At 37.4% G+C, this 21,025-nt stretch overlaps 1 protein-coding gene across 1 annotated transcript in view; it reads left to right on the top strand.

Moving 5' to 3' along the window:
- LOC105033730 (uncharacterized) overlaps positions 1-19,833 on the top strand; it is a 21,511-nt gene extending 1,678 nt beyond the window's left edge. The window contains exons 2-5 of the mRNA XM_010908636.4: positions 1,359-1,417; positions 1,526-1,654; positions 18,903-19,038; positions 19,155-19,833. Of these exons, the coding sequence (XP_010906938.1) occupies positions 1,359-1,417; positions 1,526-1,654; positions 18,903-19,038; positions 19,155-19,466 (636 nt within the window). The 3' untranslated portion in view covers positions 19,467-19,833. The remainder of the gene's footprint in view (positions 1-1,358; positions 1,418-1,525; positions 1,655-18,902; positions 19,039-19,154) is intronic.
- The last annotated feature ends 1,192 nt before the right edge of the window (positions 19,834-21,025 follow it).

Below are 21,025 nucleotides of genomic sequence, written 5' to 3'. Positions count from 1 at the left end.
ATACTTGGTGGGTAAGCTACTTGGAGTCGTGGTTTTCATGTAAAGAGATTTTACCAATTTAATATGAAAGAATAATGCTACTTTCATCCCATTGATCTATGTAGTCATGGTTGGGAGATTCCTCTGATATGATGCTTTGAACATTTTTGCTACCTATGCTTTCCAATCTTGTGATTGCATTTGATTTGTTCAAAAAGGGCTCTTAGTTTTAGCGCATCATGTCAGGAAATTGATGGAATATTATTGTTTTTCCATGGCTATTCTGTTGTACAGAAATCTACAGCACATGCTTTTAGATGCATGCTACTTGTGAGTATACATTGCTTATATATGTAACCCATTAACACATAATATTCAGTAGTTTTCGACACCTATGCTTCTGCATGAGTTCTCTTCTCAAGCCTCTAATTTCTCATGGTGTATATGGTTTCTTCATCTTTTGCAGGATAAGTAGGCTTTGTTTCTTAAGTTGTTTTCTCATTCTTGGTCGAATGTATTATTTATCGCTTTGAATTTATCCTTTTAACTACGGTGGAAATTATTGAAAACATATTAAACTAGCTTAACAATCTCAACTTTTTTACACAAAGTTTACTTAAATTGCTTTTCTCCTCCTTTAATACTTATTACTACTCTAGGTTTCCTTAGGTTTCTGAATAAGTTTGACAAGATGAGTCAGCTAAGAACTATAGCAAAGAAATGGATGGTTAAATATTGATTCAGTTGTAATGAATGGATATTATGGGCGTTACCTATTAATCGCATGGGTAGTAGAAATCTATATGGACAAGAGAGTTTAATGATAACAACCCAATACCTCACCCGAAAAGGCTAGCCAAAAGCTATGTTATTTGTGTTCCTTGGCTTTGTATAAGTACCGGAAATCTACCAAGTGCATAACATGCCTACATGCTTCTTCCCATTAATCATACACTTTTTAGTCTTTTATTAAGTTTTTCTCTTTCTTTTAAAATAATAAGACTAGAGTATACATAAGCAATTCAAGTAAGTGGAGGATGAGCAAACTGACATTGCATACTCAGAGACTTTTGCTGGGGTTGCTTATACTCTATATTTCAATATAATAACACTAATCTATAGTCATTTTCATTATTTGCAATTTTATTCATTTGTATACTAACTTAAAAACTTTTTATTGTGCCACACGGTTTAGGCTTTATGCTCTATTTTTTGAATATATTTATGTATTCAGTTTGACAACTTGTCTTTTACCTTTTATGTCAAAGAAAGCGCATCAAATTTTCACCTTTTGATTATTTTATTTGTGACTTTTATTATCGCATTTGATGAGGATCCTTAGATGTCAATCTTGACACCTACATGATAAATTCTTCCAGGATGATTTCTTGCCAAGAACTCCAACACCCTTGGAGTATATTTTTGGATCTATCTTTTGGTGAGTTATTGCATGTCCATAATTTTCCAAGCTTTAGTATTTCTGATATTTTCTGCATATCTATAGTGTTATAATCATTTCTAAACCAGGTCTTACTGCTTTGGGCAGCTTGCCCTGCTTATTATTTTTAGTTTGCATGAGAGATACATTTGTTCCAGAAAAGAGAAAGCTTAATGATCCAAGAAGGCTATATGCTGCTGGTCGAATGTATCATATTGTTGAGAGAAAAATTTGCAGGTAATAAACTATCTGGCATTTTTTGTGCTCCAAAATAAGGGCAACCATATTGTGTGACTTAGTAGATAAACCTCAGTTTTTTCTTTATTTTTGCATGAATTTTGGAAGATTTTCCATTTGTTCTAAAAATATCTGAGTCATAACCACAACGAACAAACCTTATTTTATTGTTTGAGATATATGTAGAAAATTACTCTGCCTATTCATTTTACCTTGTTTACTTGCCATTGAGCATGCTTGCATTACCTATTAATCTTGAAAGAAATTCAGGTTGATGAAACTCAATGGGGAAAGGAGGCTTGAGAACAGAATTTTTGGACTTGCTGAGGTCAACATGTATTAAAGGTTACTTAGAACAATATTTTGATGCGATGAATTTTCTCTTGACTTTGTACAGTTCTTTCTCTAAAATTGATGTTGGAGAGATATGATTTGGCTAAGGGAAGAAAGATGCAAGGTTTGAATTAAGATTTGAAATGATTCATGTAATAGTTAAGGGAATTTATAGTTTTCTGAAGTTTTAGAGAGCACGAACTTGACCAGCTTTCAAGGAAAGCAAGGCCATATGTTTTGGAGTTCTTATTAGCTTCTCTGAAGAATGTTGGCTAGGGAGGGAGAGGAGAAGAAGGAAGTGAGCAAGGGAAAAAGAGAAAGAAAGAGAAAATGCGGGAGGAGAAGAAGAAGATAGAAGAAAAAAGAGGGACTGACCGCTAGGGCAATCTAGATACACCATTGTCCTTGCATATTTTTATTAATTCATAATAATCGGCAAAACTTTGCAAAATTAGGGAGATTGAGATATGTGGAGCACTGGTCCCTTAGACAATCACTTTGTTAGTGCCTCTGATGAAACTAATAAATTAATTTTTAGTTCATGGTTAGTTTTCCTCCATTATTATTATTATTATTTTTTTCCAATCCATTTGTTGAGTTCTAAGGCTTGACAAGTTGCCTCCGGATTGTGAGTGCAATTTCATGGAGAATTCTCTGTTTAGAAATATGAGGACAGCTCAGACATACGGCCAAATTTAGACCTAAGATACATGTCAAATTTTGGCCTTCTTTGGATTCTGTATGCTCTGATTGACATTACAAACTCTGGAAGAAAAAGTAAAGCCTAATAATCAAACCAGGTACCATGATCAAAGAATCCTCAAAAGATTTAAAATACAGATCAAGGCATGATTTTAAGAACTGGTCTAGTACTTAGCATGGATAGTGAAATCCACACTATTATCAGAATTGTAACCTCTGCTGGTTTATATCTGATCAAAGAAGCACAAATCCACTGGAGATTTTAAATTTTCTCTGGGTGATTAATTTTTTTCCTAAAGCATCTTTCAGATGCTTTCCAGTTAATTCCATCTTTATTATGTTATTAAGAATCTATCTTAATCGGATTCTCCGTTGTTCATCTTTTTCCAAGTTAAATAAATAGGAAAAAATCTCTGTTCAATCAATAAAGTGAAAAGAAATTTTGCTGGGAATTAAGAGAAGTATGTCATCATGTTTATAATGGGAATAACCAACCATGCTAGAAATAGATCACTCACTTAAATAAGTAATAGGATAGGAATGCTATTGTGGATCGATATCCTGCTGATGCTACATTGTGAAATTGGGTATATGAGAGTTCTTAAGAATTGTAGGTTCTATTCTGCTGCTTTTTCAAAACTGTACTTCTCCATTTACTATCTTGCTATGCAATGCCCGTCTCACCAGAAAACAGTTAGTGTAAAGCCATTTCATGGTCTTTTTATTACACATGTAAACACCCTTGCTTTCAAAAATTAGAAATTTTTTCTTTTTTTTGAGAATTAGATAGTAGCTTTTGATAAATAGTAATCCCATGAAGCAAGGTTCAAGTCTGTGCCTGCATGCCAGATTACTAGTTTGCTGTGAAAGCAACTGATGTTGTTCCATAGAGACCGGGGGAGGCTGCATGCATTACCATTGTGAATGTTTAGAGCTTTTAGTGCTTCTTTCATGTACATCGATCCAATTTGATCTCCTTATTAAGCTGTTAGGTGTCTAATCAAATGCTGGTCTTGTGGTGTTGATGATTTTGTTGTGGGTATTTTAGAATATCATAGACTATGTGCAAGTGCAAAATATAAATGATTGCCTGTTTGGCAGAAAATAAGGACTCATTGGGTGTTCTAGATGGGAATGGTCCACTAATAGATGATAGGTATTGGCCCAGATATATGGGTAGAATTAATTTTGATTTGTGCTAAAATGAGAGGTATTTTATGTGCTTTGATATCCTGGCAACCTCTACTTTAAGAAGTGGAGTCCTATGCATAGCTCACCATGTTCAAGGAATGATTTATTTCTATCAAGGGCTGTGGTGTAAGATGATCTTCATTAAGATGGTCAACTTTGTAGCGAAATGGATTTTCTTTCAGAAAGGGTGTTAAAATACCCCTTTGGACTTTGGAGGAATTTATTTGGCATTAGGAAAATGACCCTATGATCAATTCATGTTTTTAACTTTGTGGAATGGAGAGAAACCAATGAATTTAGAATATTGCGAGTTAATGATTACTGTCTCAATTATCCAATTGAGTTAGTGTTAGTTGGAAAGAATGAAACTGTTCTGTTCTGGTATCGATCCTTGTATACAAAAAAATGCTAAACTTTCTATGCATTTGTCAAATACAGGGAAGATAAGCTAGGGAAACCTGTTTTTTTACAATCCAGATTAATCATATTGGTTTACAATTTAGATGACCTGCATTGAATATGTAAATCATATTATTGACATATCCATACAAACAACCAAAAACATGCATTTTTGGTAGCTTTTGTTATGGTTGGTACATTGCAGAAATAGGAAATATGATCTTTCTTTAATATCTAAAAAATGACACTTTTATATAAATGCTTTCCATTCTGAAGGGTCAATAAGAAAATAAAACAAAAAAGTCAAAGATATCTTAAATAAATGATTGTAAATAGTCTGTGGAGGGAAGTGGTAGAGATTGTGGAAGAAAACTAGCTATTGTTTTCTAAATAAAAATAATTCAATATATATATATATATTTATTAAAAGTGTTAACTAATAGTTAAGGAGGCAATGACTTGAGTTGTGTCATGCTCAGGTTAGGCCAGCCTACCATACCAGCAAGGTCTAGCTCAACAATATCCCACCTTGTTGCCTTACTGTGTCATTGATGCATCGATCTCAATCCATGTTTAGGTCAACATATTAATGCATAACTCAGCTTCTATTACCTGTAAATAGATCCCTACTCATCCTATTTGAACTTGTATTGCTGTTTATTCTCTTTGGATTGTCTTTTGGACAAATGCATTTATCAATGGGATTTTGTAGGATAAATTGAATGGAAATTGAAAAATAGATAGTTTAAGAGGAAGAGGGGATGCTAAACCCATATAAGCTTAAATTTAGAAACGAAAACAGGAATCACAAAAGTCCTTATTTTTATGCTTATTGATGAACCAAAGGGGAAATTGAGTTCAAGCATCTAGGGCTACTGAAACTAGAAGTGGGACTCAATTAACAAGATACATGAGGCTAAACAAAAAGATCTTCTATCTGTTGATGGGCTCATTGCTTTCTGGCATGATTGATCGCATGATTTGGAATAACCTCAGTATTGTATCTACCCATCAATATGTAGCAGACCCCTAGGCGGTACAAAGTGGCACTGGTTAAGGGCAAATACTACCCAAACCACACCTAGACTGCTCAAAGTGACCTTTGATTGAGCCGTCTGGAGGCAGGTCAAGGTAGATATGCCCCAGTTTGAACCCAAATGGGCCCAGAAATGAGCTTGAATGGTTAGCCTGAGTGGGCCCAGATATGAGCCTGAATGGGCCTTGGACCGAACAATAGTGCTTGGGATATCTTGGGATGACTAAATCAGCACCTTTTGCAATCCCTCTCCACCATTTAGAAGTGGGAATGAAATCAGGGAGAAGGGAATACTGCCTAAAGATATTAAGTGTGGTATCAAAGCTTCGTTGTCTCTTTTGGGGCTAGGAAATTTTCCTGCTAGGAATCTTCTTTTCCCCTCCCTCTTTTCCCTTTTTTTTTTTGGTCAAAATTTGAACAGAATGTGTTTAACATAAAAATCATGAAAGATTTTGTCATATGGGGATTAAACGTTGCTTGATCATTGGATGCTGCTATCGGTTTCATCTATTAGAGTGAACCCATGATCAAAATCAATGACTTTTGAGGTTTAGTTGAATTCAAAAACCTACACCTAAAAATTGTGTGATTCAAAAATAAACCCAGCAAGGCCATACAACTGTGTATTGGCGCATCTATCTGTACCCACTGATGCACTTTGTCAGCACAATTCTTGATACGTTGTCTACCTCACCCACCACCTAGTCGATACATCCCCATATGCCATACCTCATTATCTTAAACCTTGCATATCATTTATGAAGATTGAAAGCCCCAGCTTGCAATTGAGTGGAGAAGAAAGAGAGAGAGAACTCAAAAAGTTAAAATTGTTTCACCAGCTTATGAGTTTGGCGATTGGTCATAGGGCAATTTGCTCCTATTGATCTTCTTTTAATATTTTGACAACTGAACTTGTTTCAATGAATGGAGATAGGTAATAAGTCCCATTCTTGATGGTTTTTAGTTGTTAAATTTTTCTCTCTGACCCACATCTTTCTCCATCCAACTCACCTCACCAACTCTAAAGAAAAAGCATGGGATCATCTAACATTAGATCTTTTGAAGTCTTGGATCAACTATGCATCCTTCCAGGCCATTAGGATTTGATATGGGGACAAGCTGAATCGATCTTAAATTCACATATTCCATTGATAACTGGAACATATATCCTCACCAAAAGTTATAAAGTTCTAGTCAGGACTATCTTAATTCTATTTAAAATAAACTGTATGTTGCTCTGACTTATGAGTAATGATGTCATGACTTTTATGGTGAGTTTCTGATGTTTGATAAATGACCTTTCTGATGAGGAAAAATGCATCATAGCTTAAATGATTCTATTTTTATAGTCCTATAGTAAAAGCAGCCACAGTATGCAGGTGGCTGGGGTATTGCATAGTGTATATGCTGGAATTTAGAATATAAACATAGATGAAACTAAAAATAGATAAGTAAGTTCATAAAAAAAAAAAAAAACATGCTTTGGGTCTTCTTTGAGAGCCTATATTAGTACAGTTTGACTTATTAACCTTAAAAATTAACAAGATCCTCTTATGCAGTATGCTCAAAGTTCAAGTATACTAATGCAATGAATATACCTACTAATTATTAAAATGAAGAGGAGAGAGTGAGAAGAATATGTGATCACAGCATTAGGACCTGAACCATATATGCTTACCACTTTTGCCTATGTTGGCCCCTAACAACCCACCATACAGCTTAGCGATATATGGGAATTGCCTTAAACCAATGCAATGTGATCTCTAGATGGCTTTTGCATATGAGGCAATGTTTGAGAACTCACTTTCAGCTAAGTATATAAATTTTCAATTTGACAATAAAAAATAAAATAATAAAATAAGTTATTGTGGACAACTTATAGAGTATTTTTGTTATAAGGGTTCTGGATCAGTATGGATCCGTACCGGACCAGACCAGCATGAACCAACACATAGGAGAAGAAGCGAACCGGGAGGAGAAAAAGAGAGAAAGAGGGGAGGGGAGGGAGGGAGAAGGCACCGACGGCAGCCACAGGCAGGCCGCTAGTGCAGGCCTCCGCTTCATCCGCTAATTCTCGACTGAGAGAGAGATAGAGAGAGAAGGAAGGAAAAGAAAAGGAGGGAGAGGAAGTATCGGAGGTTGTTGGCTGGCCGTCGTGGCCGCTGGACGGCGCAATCGTGGCCTCCGGTGTCATGAGCGTGAAATAGAAATGATCGCCCCTATTTCACAGGTTTTTTTTATAAAAATCCTAATTATAGCAAAGCCAGCAATGGGATTGTCGGCACGTAAGTGAAGCCGGCACATCCATTGCCGGCTTCATTATTTCTTAGGTTCTTTTAAAAAAAATATACGTGAGCCGACACATCTATTGCCGGCTTCATTATTTCTTAGGTTTCTTTTAAAAAAAATTCTCAAGCAGTGAAGCGGATACAAGCTATTATGGCTTCACTATTCATCTTCATTTAAAAAAAAAAAAAGAGTGAACAAGGCGGTTGCCCCTGTTCCACGGCTGCGGCTCCTCCGTGCATTTTCTGCCGTCTAGTGGCCACGGTGGCCACCCAGTGTCCTGGACAGCCTCTCCACCGACTGTGCCTCTCTTTGGTACATTGTTTTCTCTCTCTTTCTCGCTCGATTAAATGCCTTATCATGCGATGTAGAGCCGTGGAGGCCTCCACAACCTTTCGGGGCCTCAATCGGCCACTGTCGGCCTCCGGTGTTGTCGTGCCCTCTCTCCCTTCCCTCCTCTCTCTCTCTTCCTCTCTTTTTCTTTCTTTCCCTCTCCCTCCTCCGGTGTGCCGTTTTTCTCAGCCAAACCGTTTCGGTGTGCTGTCGGGATGGCTTGAAATGCCCTGAACCATCCGGTTTAGGATGGTTTAGTGTTCCATACTTTTTGACAATGTTAACTGAAGTTAATATTGCACATAAGTGAAATTACTATGGATATGTTTATGCATATACGTATGTTTCTACATGTATTCATGTGTGTAAATTGGTAGGTATCTGTAGGTATGTGTGTTCATATGTTTTATGTTTGTAACTTCAGTTATCCAAAAAGTCATTTTATTTCATTTTCGATAGAACTCCAAATATTGATTTTCTTATATTTTTGGGGTTAAGATGGAACTAATGGAATACTATTTTTATTTTATATAAAAGATATTTTGTGAATGTTCTTGCATCTAATTATTCATATAGTTTTTATAAAGTATAGTATTAAGGGTGTTTTTGGAGGGCTTGGCATATTAGGGATTAAATTCGTTATCTATCTTCTTCTTTAACTCAAGAAAAGAATGCAATCACACTTAAACTAATAAAGAAACTATCCTGATATTCTAACATAATTTTTAGAAGAAACATTTATGCCTAGTTTCATTTAGTTTTGGATAAACTGGCCAAAACCATCAAAATAAATTGAAATTGACAAATTTAGCTGAAACTTAGCAAAACTGCTGAGAATGACTGAAACCTGAAGCTAGGAGTTGCTTTCAGTTAGGTCTTGATGAGATGAGTTGACCTTGATATGAGGATGCATGTGCAGCCAAGCGGATTGTATTTTATGTTAGTATCTACGAATATAAATGCGACAATACATAAACTATCACGTCTATCAAATTCATGCAGAAGAAATATAGGTTTATTTAAATTATTTAGTTAAAGATTAGTTCAAATCTTCCTTAGCTTGTTTTTTTAGTAAGAAGTAGCATGTGTTGTGATGACCAAATTTTTATTTGCAATTAATGCCAATAGCTAAATTCATATTATTCCTAATTTTGCAAGAGAAAAATGTGTGCTTTACCCTTGTTCATGATGTGCCAATTTTTTTTTTGAGGCACATTTTGTTTGATAATATTGCCCTTGCTTACTTAGTACTAATGATATCTTTTTGTAATATATTATTCTTTCATTCACTTCATTTAAACTCTACTAATTTCAGAATTCTGGGTAGAAAATAAAGCTTTAATGCATGAGTTCAACAAACTAATAACTGGAGTAGTTATGGAGATCAGGAGTTCTATTTCTAACTTTGAGAGCTCTAGGGAGCATGTACTCTGCATCAAAATTGTCGAACTGTTTCATGAGTTGTACAGTTGTAATTATCCTTTATTTAAGGAAGTAGTCTTCCACAAATCATCAGTCATCACTTGTGACTGAATTATGTTATACCAAAACTAAGCTTGATACAAATCTTCAGTTTTTGTTATTGACATTTTGAAAAAATTGTGAGGTACCACCTGTTGAACTGTGATGCTTTACTTAATCCTTCGCCAGAAATGCATAGTTTCATAGTTTTTGGATTCAATCAACTTTGATCGTTTATAATAAATTTAAATAGGTAAGTGATATTTGTTATAAATTAGATAACTCTACTTTTAGTTGAGAAATGATAGAATTGCTCTTTTTTGTAGTTTTGTCTCTAATCTTTTCGATGCCTCATGACTTTGATGAGGAGTCATAGAAATCCCAATATGTAGCAAAGTGAAATTATATACAAGATTCCTGGTCTAGTCAGAAATGGATAAGATCATTAATGGGATAAAAGTTGTTAGATAGACCTCTAAACCATCTTGCACCATCCTATTTTTCCCCAAGATATTGACTAACAATGGTTATCTTGACAATTTTAAAAGATGGCCACTGAGATGATCTTTCTGCTAACCCATCTTGATATTTTGCATCATTTTTTAGTTTGATAAAAGGGTTAAAATCCTGTTTATCATTCATCCATTCAAGGTTCACCAAATTTGTACCAAGTGTCATACTGGTCAGTGACTATTATAGTATGGTACCTATTTGGTAGCATATCAACACAGTATGTTATGGGCCTTATGGCATACTAGTTCTGTACTAGAACACCATTTTCTTTTATTTTTTTATTTTTTAATTTTGAGTGCTTATTTTGATAATTGTGGTTGTTTGAATTATGATTATGATGTTGTTTTGATGCTTTTAATGTCATATTGGTCTTGAATACTATATGATGTTTATTGAATGCAATTCTAATATATGGAATACATGATACATATAATTGAATATACATATATGAAATGGATTTGAAGTGCAAAATATCTATCAACGTATAATTCCTCGCGGAGTGTCTATATCATTTATAGACATCAGGATCCTAGTTATAGTTGGGGCCTAGGATTCAACTGCAACCCAACTAATTTGTCCATCCATTTTATAATCTGAGCCTCCTTGATATCTATCTTGATGCTAATCCGATGTTTGATATTGGGCTAGCCATCCACTTAAGGGAAAATTGAGGTAGCAAACTCCAACCCATAATCTGGCTAAGGTTGTGGAGAAGAATAGCTGCTCAAATATGACGATGCCTCAGAGGATATCCATGTAAGTCATCTTGAGCGTGTGAAATATGATCTAGTGTATGATTCAAATCAGCTGTCCAAAGACCCATTTTGCGTGCTACATCATTTATAGCAGCAGCCTAATGTCTCAAACCACCTTGATGGGCCCATCTTTTGTATGCAAGCATATCGTCACAGGCTCTAGGTTATATGCAATGGTCTATATCAAATACGGTATGAATGAATTGTGACTTCCTGATGAATGGACCACGATCATAGTGATACGAGTCATATGCACCCATGCAGTGTTAGTTGCTACCTCCCTGGCCACCAAGTGCATCATCACTTGAATTATAATTATCATGTCGCTCATATCGCTAGATGATCTGGACAACCAGTTATTTAAGGGCTCACTAGTCTTTGAATAAAAGAGGATAGGCCCCTCATCCACTCTCCAATGGATTTTCAGTTCTCTTTCTCTTTCCTTTCTTGCTAATCTAAGAAGTTGCTTCTTCTTGAATGCCGTTGCCTGCCTAGCACTATTGGGTGGCTCAACTGGGCCGGCCCACCACCTTGGTTGGACCCACCTACTTCCCTGACTAGGTATCATGGTGGTCTCTTTTTAGCATCTCTTTATCAAATTTCTAGGAGGATGTCTCAAGCATAGAGCCTTGAAATGATGACTGCATTGTTCACCGAACTGTCTCAAATAGGATGGTTTAGGGCATTCGAGCTGTACCAACCACAAATCAGGATGGTTTGGTCTTCCCAATCGCAACACTGAACAAGGGAAAGGAGAAAAAAGAGGAAAAGAGAGGAGGGGAGGGAAAGAGGGGACGATGTTATCGGTGGTCCATCGAGGTCGTCGGAGGGCCACGTAGGCCTTCGCATCTCCATGTCACCCAATAGCATGTTAATCGAGAGAGATAGAGAGAGGGGGAGCGAAGGTACCGGAGGGAGATGCAGCTGATGGAAAGGCCGTCGAAGGGCATTGGATGGCCACCATAGCCACTGGATGGTGAAAAGGCACAGACAGAGCCACAACCGTGGAAGAGGGGTGATGCTCTATTCATCATATTTTTTTTAAAATAATGATGAATAGTGAAGCTGGCAAGTGAAGCCAGCAAACCGATCGCGGCTTCATTCTAATCGGAGTTTTTTAAGAAAATCCTATGAAACAGGAGGATCGTCCTTGTTTCATGCTGCAGAGCCACAGGCCACGATTCGTCGTTCGGCGGCCACGATGGCCAGTCAAGGTCTTTTGGTGGCCTCTCATCAGTTTCTCTTCCCTCCTTTTCTTTCCCTCCCCCTGCTCTCTCTCTTTTCTCGACCGTGATTTTACGGAGGAAGCAGAGGCCTTGGCGGCCCTCTGAGCACGTCCACGGCCTGCCTGTGGCCTTATCGGCGTCTCCTCCGGCCACCTCTCCCTCCCCCTCCCTCTCCCTCCCCTTTTTTCTCTTTTCCTCTTCTCCATTTCTTTTCTTTGCTTGTGTCGGTTCGCACCGGTTCGTTCCGGTATGGACTCATTCCAACTCGTCTCGTCGACTGGCTGGCACGGGTTTCGATACTGGTTCCATGGATCTTGAATGACTAGCTCCCCCAACCTTTTTGGTTTCTCGTTGATTGTGAGCATGGCATTTGTCGTTCTACCCATTGTTCTACATCCACCTAGCTTCCCTTGCTATGAAACTAGTCAGTTGAGAAGAAGCTCTGGTTGTTGCTACTACCCTCAAACTAACCACCATGAGATCGTCCTTAGCATATACCAAATCATTGTGAAGTAGATCATCGTACTTCAGTTCCACTTTCATTTGTGTTTCAATTAGAGCTTGAGGTTATGTCCATAGCGGACATATACCAAATCATTCGGCTTTTGATTAGACATTTTTTATTCTGTATTGGAGAAAATTGACCAATGATGCCCACTGCCACTGGAGAAAACCATCTGTGAGAGAATGTATATTATTAGCCTTCTAAGGTGTTTTGTTGATAGGCCAAAGTGAAACCACCATTCAGTTCTAAGCAGATTTAAGTAAATTGCATGTCAAACACTATTTATCATAAAATATTTGATCAATTTGTCCATGTTAAGAAATACTCAACAAGGTTTTTTATTTCATACCGTACAAAATCAGGCAATATGGGACATACTGTATTGTATTGTTTTGGTATCAAGATGCAGTATAGGGGGCATATTGATAATTGGTATGCCAAACCGGCTCCTTACCGACACAGTAACAAGTTGGCACCGGTATGAAGCCGGATATTGGGATAGCAAACCTTGATACTTGGATTCGTATGATCGTTGCTTACCATAGCTGCCCTCTCATGGAAGCTATATGAGCCTTGAACGCTTTAGTTGTGCAACACATGGGATATATGATGTCAATGATCTACTTGAATTTATAAATAATAATCCTTTATTGTACTAAAATGAACCTACCTCCTCCAGGCATCAAGCGACAATGCTTGGATCAGTATCCATCGATAAATCATGTGATATAGGTCCTTAAATACTATACGGAAACTTTGATTCAGTTAGTAGGTTGCCAAGATATTTGTAATTGATTTAAACAAAGATATGGCTAAACTTGGATTTTATTTTATAAGAATAAACAAGTATAAGAAATATACTTGTTTATTAAGAATAGACAAATGATTACCTTCTAGATATAAGTTCCTACCCCCATCTGGTAATCTCATCTCTATTCAATAGTGTCAATGTACTCATTGGCATGCTTGGTATCTTCTTGTCTTATCTCAGCTTTAGCAACTCTCATCATATGGTGTAGGAAGCCCATTTGAGGGAACTTCTTGCTATCTGCAAGCTTGAGCATTTGCATAATGATGTAATAGTTTTAACTATTTTTCGTCTTGCTTCCGAAACTGCTGGTTTGTCACTAAGTCCTCCACATGACTACCTTCTGCGCCACTATAGGCATATCTACTCTCCTGCGCTCGGCACTCATGAACATCTGACGTAGGTTGCCTTCTTTTCAATAAGGTTATGTAATGCAATGTATTGCACGGCAAAGTGGATGAGTATTGGCCTTAATATCACATCCCAAATGTTCTTCCTCATCAAAGACAACACCCATGTATGGCTATAATGGATTGGACTATCTCCATACCCGCTACACGGTAGATTTTGCTGATATCTGTTAGAATTAGGTCTATGCAGTGGACAATACATAGGATCCAGAAAATATTTGGAATCTTGATCATCAGAATCTTCCTACTGGCCTTATATTATGGTCTATTATCCATAACCACTATATGACATACTGCTCCCTAAATGATCAATATTACTTCATCAAGTTGAGGATGTAATGAGCATTGTGCATTTTATCTAAAACAACCTATGGACAAAGGTCTTCTTATCACAATATATCAAGAAATTAATGATGCTTCATATGCTGGGCATCGTCAAACCATCACATATTAGAGTCGCACCATAGGTATTCCGCTTGCTTTGATAGAAGGCTATCCATCTCTCTAGCTCATTACTATCCAGTAGCTCCTTGTGTATGCCTTTTGGTCCACAAGATCTATACCCTGACTAGCTCTTTGAATGGAGTTGATAATAGATTGGTAATGTGTATTTTTGCAACATTGGCAGAGATACGCCCTGACTAGCTCTTTGAATGGAGTTGATAATAGACTGGTAATGTGTATTTTTGCAACATTGGCAGAGATACGCTAAGTAAAAGGACATAATAGCTCTCCATATATCATTTTTCTTATTCTTTATAAGCATAGTATTAGTTTGGTGCCACTTAGAATCTCTACTAGGAAAGGCCTATGGATCTACATGATGAACATAGCCCCTTCTGGTATATAATTGGATTTCTTTCCTGTTTTGCTGCAGAAGGTCCCAAACATAGATGAAATCTGGCTACCACCTTTTTCTATAACCTCTATGACTGACTAGCTCCTCTTCTAACTTGGATCTATCCTAGCGGACTTGGAACTAGAAAAGGCTCAAATTTTGAGCCCAAATAAGTCCTGTGCCTAGCAACATCCTTCCTTTGCCACCAACCATTTAGGCTCTCCCATATGGCAACCTAAATCTATGCCTCCATGTCATCTGGATTTGACACCTTATGTCCTTTGGATTCGTGAAGTGGTATGAAGGTGGCTCAACTACCCAACATTTAGTGTGTACTCTTTGGATTTTTGTACTTGCTCTCCTTAAATCAGCAATACTTTTTAACATCTAGCAGAACCTCTTGTAGACATTTCCTATAAGCAACTGTATCAGGGTAACTATAGTCAGATGCTGCTTCAATTTTGTCATTCTTCTATTGCAAGTCACACCATTTGCACTTTCAATGGTGCCGGTCCAAAATCATCACCCCATGCTCTGAACCTATTTGACACTCTACTTCCTTTTTTTCTTCTTAGATCCAATTCTGTAAGTTTGAAAGAAACAGATCATATATTTTTAGTTAAATTAATAATTATATAAAGAATTATTTAAAAATTACATAACTTACATTGTAATGCAAAAACAAAGGCTGAATTACTTTAGAAAATACTTTAATTATTTATGCATAATACTAAATTTTCATAATTTTATAATTTTAAATATTTTTATTAATAATTAATTATAAATATTTAAAAAATTGATTTTAATTCGGATTAGTGTAGTACTATATTAGAGTGCTCATATATTTTCAACCCATGGGTATGCACCAATCACCGCTTATCTTTTTTAAATTTATTTAAATTTGGGCATAGGTTCATTCAGCCATGATCATGCCAAAATTTAAATAAATTGCTATCAAATTGAGATAGCAAGTAACATGTGTATCCTTAAATATGCTACCAATTTTTTAGAAAAAGATTGAATATTATTTATTAATAATTTTTAACCCTAAATTTTAATTATTTAATATAAAAATTTATACAATTAACAAAAATTATGATTTCTTCGACCTTGCTTGATCATTTTTATCATAGAATATCATGAAATCATGATCTTGTCTCATTTTCTCTATTTTTTTTGCCGTTTTAGGCTTCAAAAAGGAAAAAAAATGAAAAAAGGAAGGGAAGGAGGAGTTTTACCTTATCGGGGTAGGATTTTGAATGAAATCTTCAAAAGTTTGGGCTTCTTGGGCCTTTTTTTGCTTAAAGAATAGGCAGGGAGGCCTTCTCTGCACCTCCCTCAATATTAAGGCTGGGATAGGCATCAAACAGCTCACCTATCCTAACCTAACATGTTGTCTTATCTTGGTTCTACCCTGAAAGGATTCAGGATGCCCTGACTTGGGTGGTTCAGGTGGGGATGGTATACCTATGTCCATCCCAAACATCTTGGATAAGATTGATGAGATATATCCTATGATGGGTTTGGGACCTTGGAACATGTAAAACCAAGACATCCTGATTAGAGCCAATTTGCATCATCCAGTATGAACCAGGTTGATGACTAGGACTAGTCAGTGCCCGTCACTGCCGGGGACGTAAAGAAGAGGCAATGGCCTATTTCCTTCGGTCATTAACTTTGCACCACAGAAGAAGAGGAAGAAGGGAGTGAGAGCTCAGATCCAGTGAATACTGACTTGGTTATCAGCTCAAAATCCTAAATTACAACCTTAGCAAATGCTAAAATACCAAAAAGTGAAAAAAAATGATGTTCCAGTGAATTGCCAGTATGCTAGGCCATCCTAGTAATTGCTAAGGTATCATCACTAGGATTTCAAACCTTGCATGAGATTGATTTATGAGTGAGTACTGGAATTTTCCCAGGTTGATTGTTCTCACTGACTTCATCTTATTTGATGAGCTATGAGCTATGTTGATTTATTAGATAGTAACCATCTTTATCAGTTCATCCTTCTATTTATTAGTTATTTTTAATTCATCATTTTTAGTCTTGACCTCTGGGCACCTGCAGTGCCTAGGTGTTAGCAGGCCACTTAGTTGCTCATCTACCACCTAGAGTGTGTTAAACGTCAAATCCTGATTCTCATTTTAGCAACTCTTTAGCAACTCTTTAACTTCATTGTGATCAATTTCTTATGCTGACACTTTTGGAATTGCCTTCTACTTTGTGACTTCCATGAGGCCTCTAACTTCTATATCAATTGTTTCCTTAAAAGTAGTGTGCATATCACTATCACGTAGGGTGTAAATGAGGCTTAGCTCGATCAAGCTCAGGTCTGATCAAGCTCGATTTGAAAATATTTTCCAGCTTAACTCTTGGATAGCCTTGATTTGTCTACCAAGGATCGTCGATTTGAAACCGGATCCCATACTAGTCGGCCGCTGGTATGAGTCAGTACGCCCCGTATTGAACTGTATTAGATCCGAATTGACACGGAAATGGAGGATGAACTAGAGAGAGAAAGAGAGAGTGGGGAGAGAGAGAGGGAGGGAAGGAAAGAGAGACCGGAGGAGATGCCGGTAGTGGCCACCGGAGGACTATGGAGGGCCGTCAAGGCTTCCTAGGCTCCATGGTCCTCTGCGAGAGAATGAGAAGAGAGACAGAAGGGGAGAGGGGAGGGAGGGGAAGGTAGCAGGGAGGCCGTCAGATGGCCGCCTGGCCACTAGACGGTTCAAAACAACCCCGCGGCCATGTGGGTTTGAAACAGGGGCTTCACTCTATTTCATTTGGTTTTTAAAAAAATCTGATGCACAGTGAAGCGACAATGGATTTCGAAGAGCAGCGGCCATGGGGGTGTTTTAGGTGTCCGGTGGCTATTGCGGCCATTTGATGGCCCTCCAATGGCCTCGTCGTTTTCCCCTCCCTTCCTTTCTCTCTCTTCTCCATCTGCAAAGGACTATGGAGACCCAAAGGATTGGCGGCCCTCCGACGGCCTCAATGGGCCACCGCCGCCCACCACTGGCCTTTTCCTTTTTTTCCTCTCTTCTTCATCTCTTCGTCTCTTTCCTTCTCTCTTGCGCTATTTTCACAGGCATTCCGAATCGAACGTCCGAACTGCATACGTTAGTCGCCGATATAGTTCTGCACATCCGAACCATCTGGTTCGGGATGGTTTGGCGAGCGTTGGCTATTATTTCAAGCTTACTTATGAACTTAGCTAGATACAAGCCCAATTGATCATCTTGATGATACTAAATTGGCTGAAATCAATTCAAGTTTGAATTTAGCTCAGTCAAGCTTGAATTGTAGCTTGACTCAAGCTTGGTTCAAGTCTGAACATTTACTTGATTTCAAGGATTAACAAAATACACTGATTAAAGCCTTAGTCCAGCAGTACATTATCAATATAATATATAATATATAGTATATAACTTGTAATATAATACATAATATATAATTATACTATAAAGTTTATAGAATATAATATATAATATAACTATATTCATGCTGAGACTGTTTGAGCAAGGTCGTCTTCTTATCTAGCTTTGCTGGTTCAAGCTAGGCTTCTTTAGCTTCAAATTGAGCTTTATTCAAGCTTTTCTTGAGCCAAGCTCAAGCTTCTCAGTCTGTTTGACAGCTATACTGTTACACAAAAAAGAAAAAAAAAAAAAACTTGGCTTGCATTTTTGAATACTTCAATACTGTAAGGATGCAAACTTGAATATTACTCCAATAGAAGCTGGGTCTCACCATGCCCTGGGCAACATGGAATAAGCCCTTAAGTTAACTAACAAGCTTCAATCACTTTCAATTTTTTGTAGTTAAATCTTCTGTAGAGTTTTATTCACCTATTTGATAATGTTCATGTTTATCTACTTAGAGTTCCGACTATTAAAACATCTTTGGAGGGTTGTTTCTTTCTTTTCAAAATCTTTCAATAATTAAGGTTACAATACTCGACTGAACCAAAAGAAAAATGTTGCAATACTTGTTCTGCTCTTGATCACGGAGGGTCATTTTATGTCACTTGACAAAACCATAAACTTTGTTCGATATAGTTATGAATTTCTGATGATATGACATTAGTCTAGTTGAGATAATTTCTTCTCCTCTATTTCTATTAAAATTCCTTGTTTTCCTTCTTTTATTTTTCATTTCAATCAAAAGCTTCCTCATTTAACCAAACTTCGTTCTTTTTTTTTTTTTTGTTCTTGTTCTTGTTCACTTAACCATGCCTTTTTGTCGTTTTTCGGTTTTCTTGCTTAATTATTATTTTAAATTTGGTACAATTTGTTGAGAAATCCAACCAATGCAGAGAATTCTAGACATGCCACGGAAAATATAAAACAATGCTGTCCTGAGTCTTTTATTGTGCACAGAAAATGAGATTAATTTTTGCAGTCATGGGAACACTTGCATTGATGGAAAAATTGGTGCTCTTTGTTATGGCAGATGTGGAAGATATCCTCCTGAGGTAAGGACTGCCATTCCAGTAGAAGGAAGATTTGAACATATTGTGCTATCATGTAATACTACATCTGACCATGCAATTCTTTGGATAGAACGAGAATCACAAAAGGCTTTTGATGTAAGTGAAGCCTTCACTATTATCTGTATCGGTAATATCATTGAGCTTTGAAAGTAGTATTAGAACCAATGCTAAAAACCACAGAATAGATCCTAATGGTGGCTGATTTTTCTCAGAGAATAAAAGAAAGTGCTGTGGCCACAGATCCACCACTGCAGCAAAAAATGGAGAGGAAGCTGAGTATCGAACAAGAACACAAGGATGCCTTGGAAAGAGCAGTGAGTTTGAATGTACCACATGCTGTGACATCAACAGAACAACCCTGTGATGACACCGACCCTTCACCTTCAGAAAATCAAGGTGAAGCAACCTCCCACCGTAGCTCAAAATCCAGCAGAACTAAGTGGGATGAATTGGTGGAGAAGCTCTTCATTAAGAATGCTTCTGGGAACCTTGTTCTGAAGAGAGACATCAATGTCAACGACTAACATTAGGATTCTTTTCTCTTTTCTAGTTGGCAATTATAGGAATTTGTCTTGTTTCTGTACATTACAGTTGTGTGCTATGTAATTCTTTCTTCCCTGGCTGAAAAAAATTGTCCTTCAATGTTGTGATTGGTCCATTACCTGGATTGTGCTTGGTTTTGCAAGCTGAAGAGGCAGTGATGTTCAAAATGAGTCTATAGGCTGGTCTCATGCAGCTCCTGTTGTATTTTGTTTTTGTGAGTGAAGCAGTCTGAGCATGCAAAAAGGGATTGAATTTTTCACCCCGATTTTTTGTAAGTTATGAATGATCATTTGGTTCTTGTATAATCAAGAAGCTTACAGATAACTGAATTAATATTGTTTCCCCAAAGTATCATTCATTACCAATCTCTTCAAATGAAGTCAACTGGAGTCTGAATGTTGTGTTCATAATTGAAACAACATGAGAAATGCAATGATTTGATCTCCATAGGTTGTCTGATAAGCCATCTATTGGTTCCTGTAGGGTTTATCAAGGTATCAAGTGAACGTGCCGATTGCAAGCAACCTGCTGTTAGCTCAATATTTGCCCGTTTGTCTCATTAAAGATTATTTCTAGAGCCAAGCTCAGGGTGGGGTCTATTCTTGCCATAGTTTTCGATTCGGTGCTGATCAATGGTTGGCTTGCTTGCTCATCTTGTGCCCAATTAACAGTGCTTAAGTGCAAGAATTTAGTTTCTTAACGAGAACACAAGGCACCCTTCCTATGAGATACATACAAAAGGTGGTAATAGAGTACTTGAAAGAAATGGTAAATTCTGAACGTTGTTTCCTGTGTGTCAAAGCATGTCATTCTTAATCAACCAAGGTTTGGTCCAGCAGCTACCATCTGGCATATGAGGAGTCTAGTACCAAAACCATCTAAGTTGGCAGGGATTTTGAGTAAATGGTGGATGCCCAATACCTATCATTGGCATGGGTGTCCGTATGAGACCAAAAACTGGAAATGATGGCTCCATTTGGTGGTGGGCGTCCACCCCGCTAACTTCGTTCTGCTTGCTGCTTTCGCACATCATTAGCTTACAGTGACAAGCAAAGGTGATTGACCTTACGGTAAAGCAGACTCTAGATACCAAATTGCCTGCATGCAAACATTTGGACGTGATGATTCTTATCTCCAACTCAGCAAAGTACAAGAAAATAATTTAAGTATCTCGGAGATCTTGCTACGAAAGTTATTAAGCTGGTGTGAAGCTTGACATCTCCGATTGAAGACGACTTAGCTCGCCATCAGCGAGGAATGCTACCATCCGAGAGACTCTGATCGCTAGGCCTTGCTTCTGATGCATCCCCCTCAGATTGTTGAGTACGATTTCGATAATGCATTTTCTTAAAGAATAATATATCTTTGGACCTTATGAAAGAGAAAATAACAATCTTCATATGTATTTCTGACAAACCGTTGTCCCTCGATCGGCGTGGTTTCGCTACTTAAATATTTGGGAGAGAGAGCCTAGCATTTATCACATCTTGGGAGGATAAAAAGAACGAAACTCTTGGTTGGTGGGTCGCCAGCCATTTCG

The sequence above is a fragment of the Elaeis guineensis genome, chromosome 3 (genome assembly GCF_000442705.2).
Source record: "Elaeis guineensis isolate ETL-2024a chromosome 3, EG11, whole genome shotgun sequence".
Taxonomy (NCBI): Eukaryota; Viridiplantae; Streptophyta; class Magnoliopsida; order Arecales; family Arecaceae; genus Elaeis; species Elaeis guineensis.
This window is presented reverse-complemented; position numbering and strand designations above follow the sequence as displayed.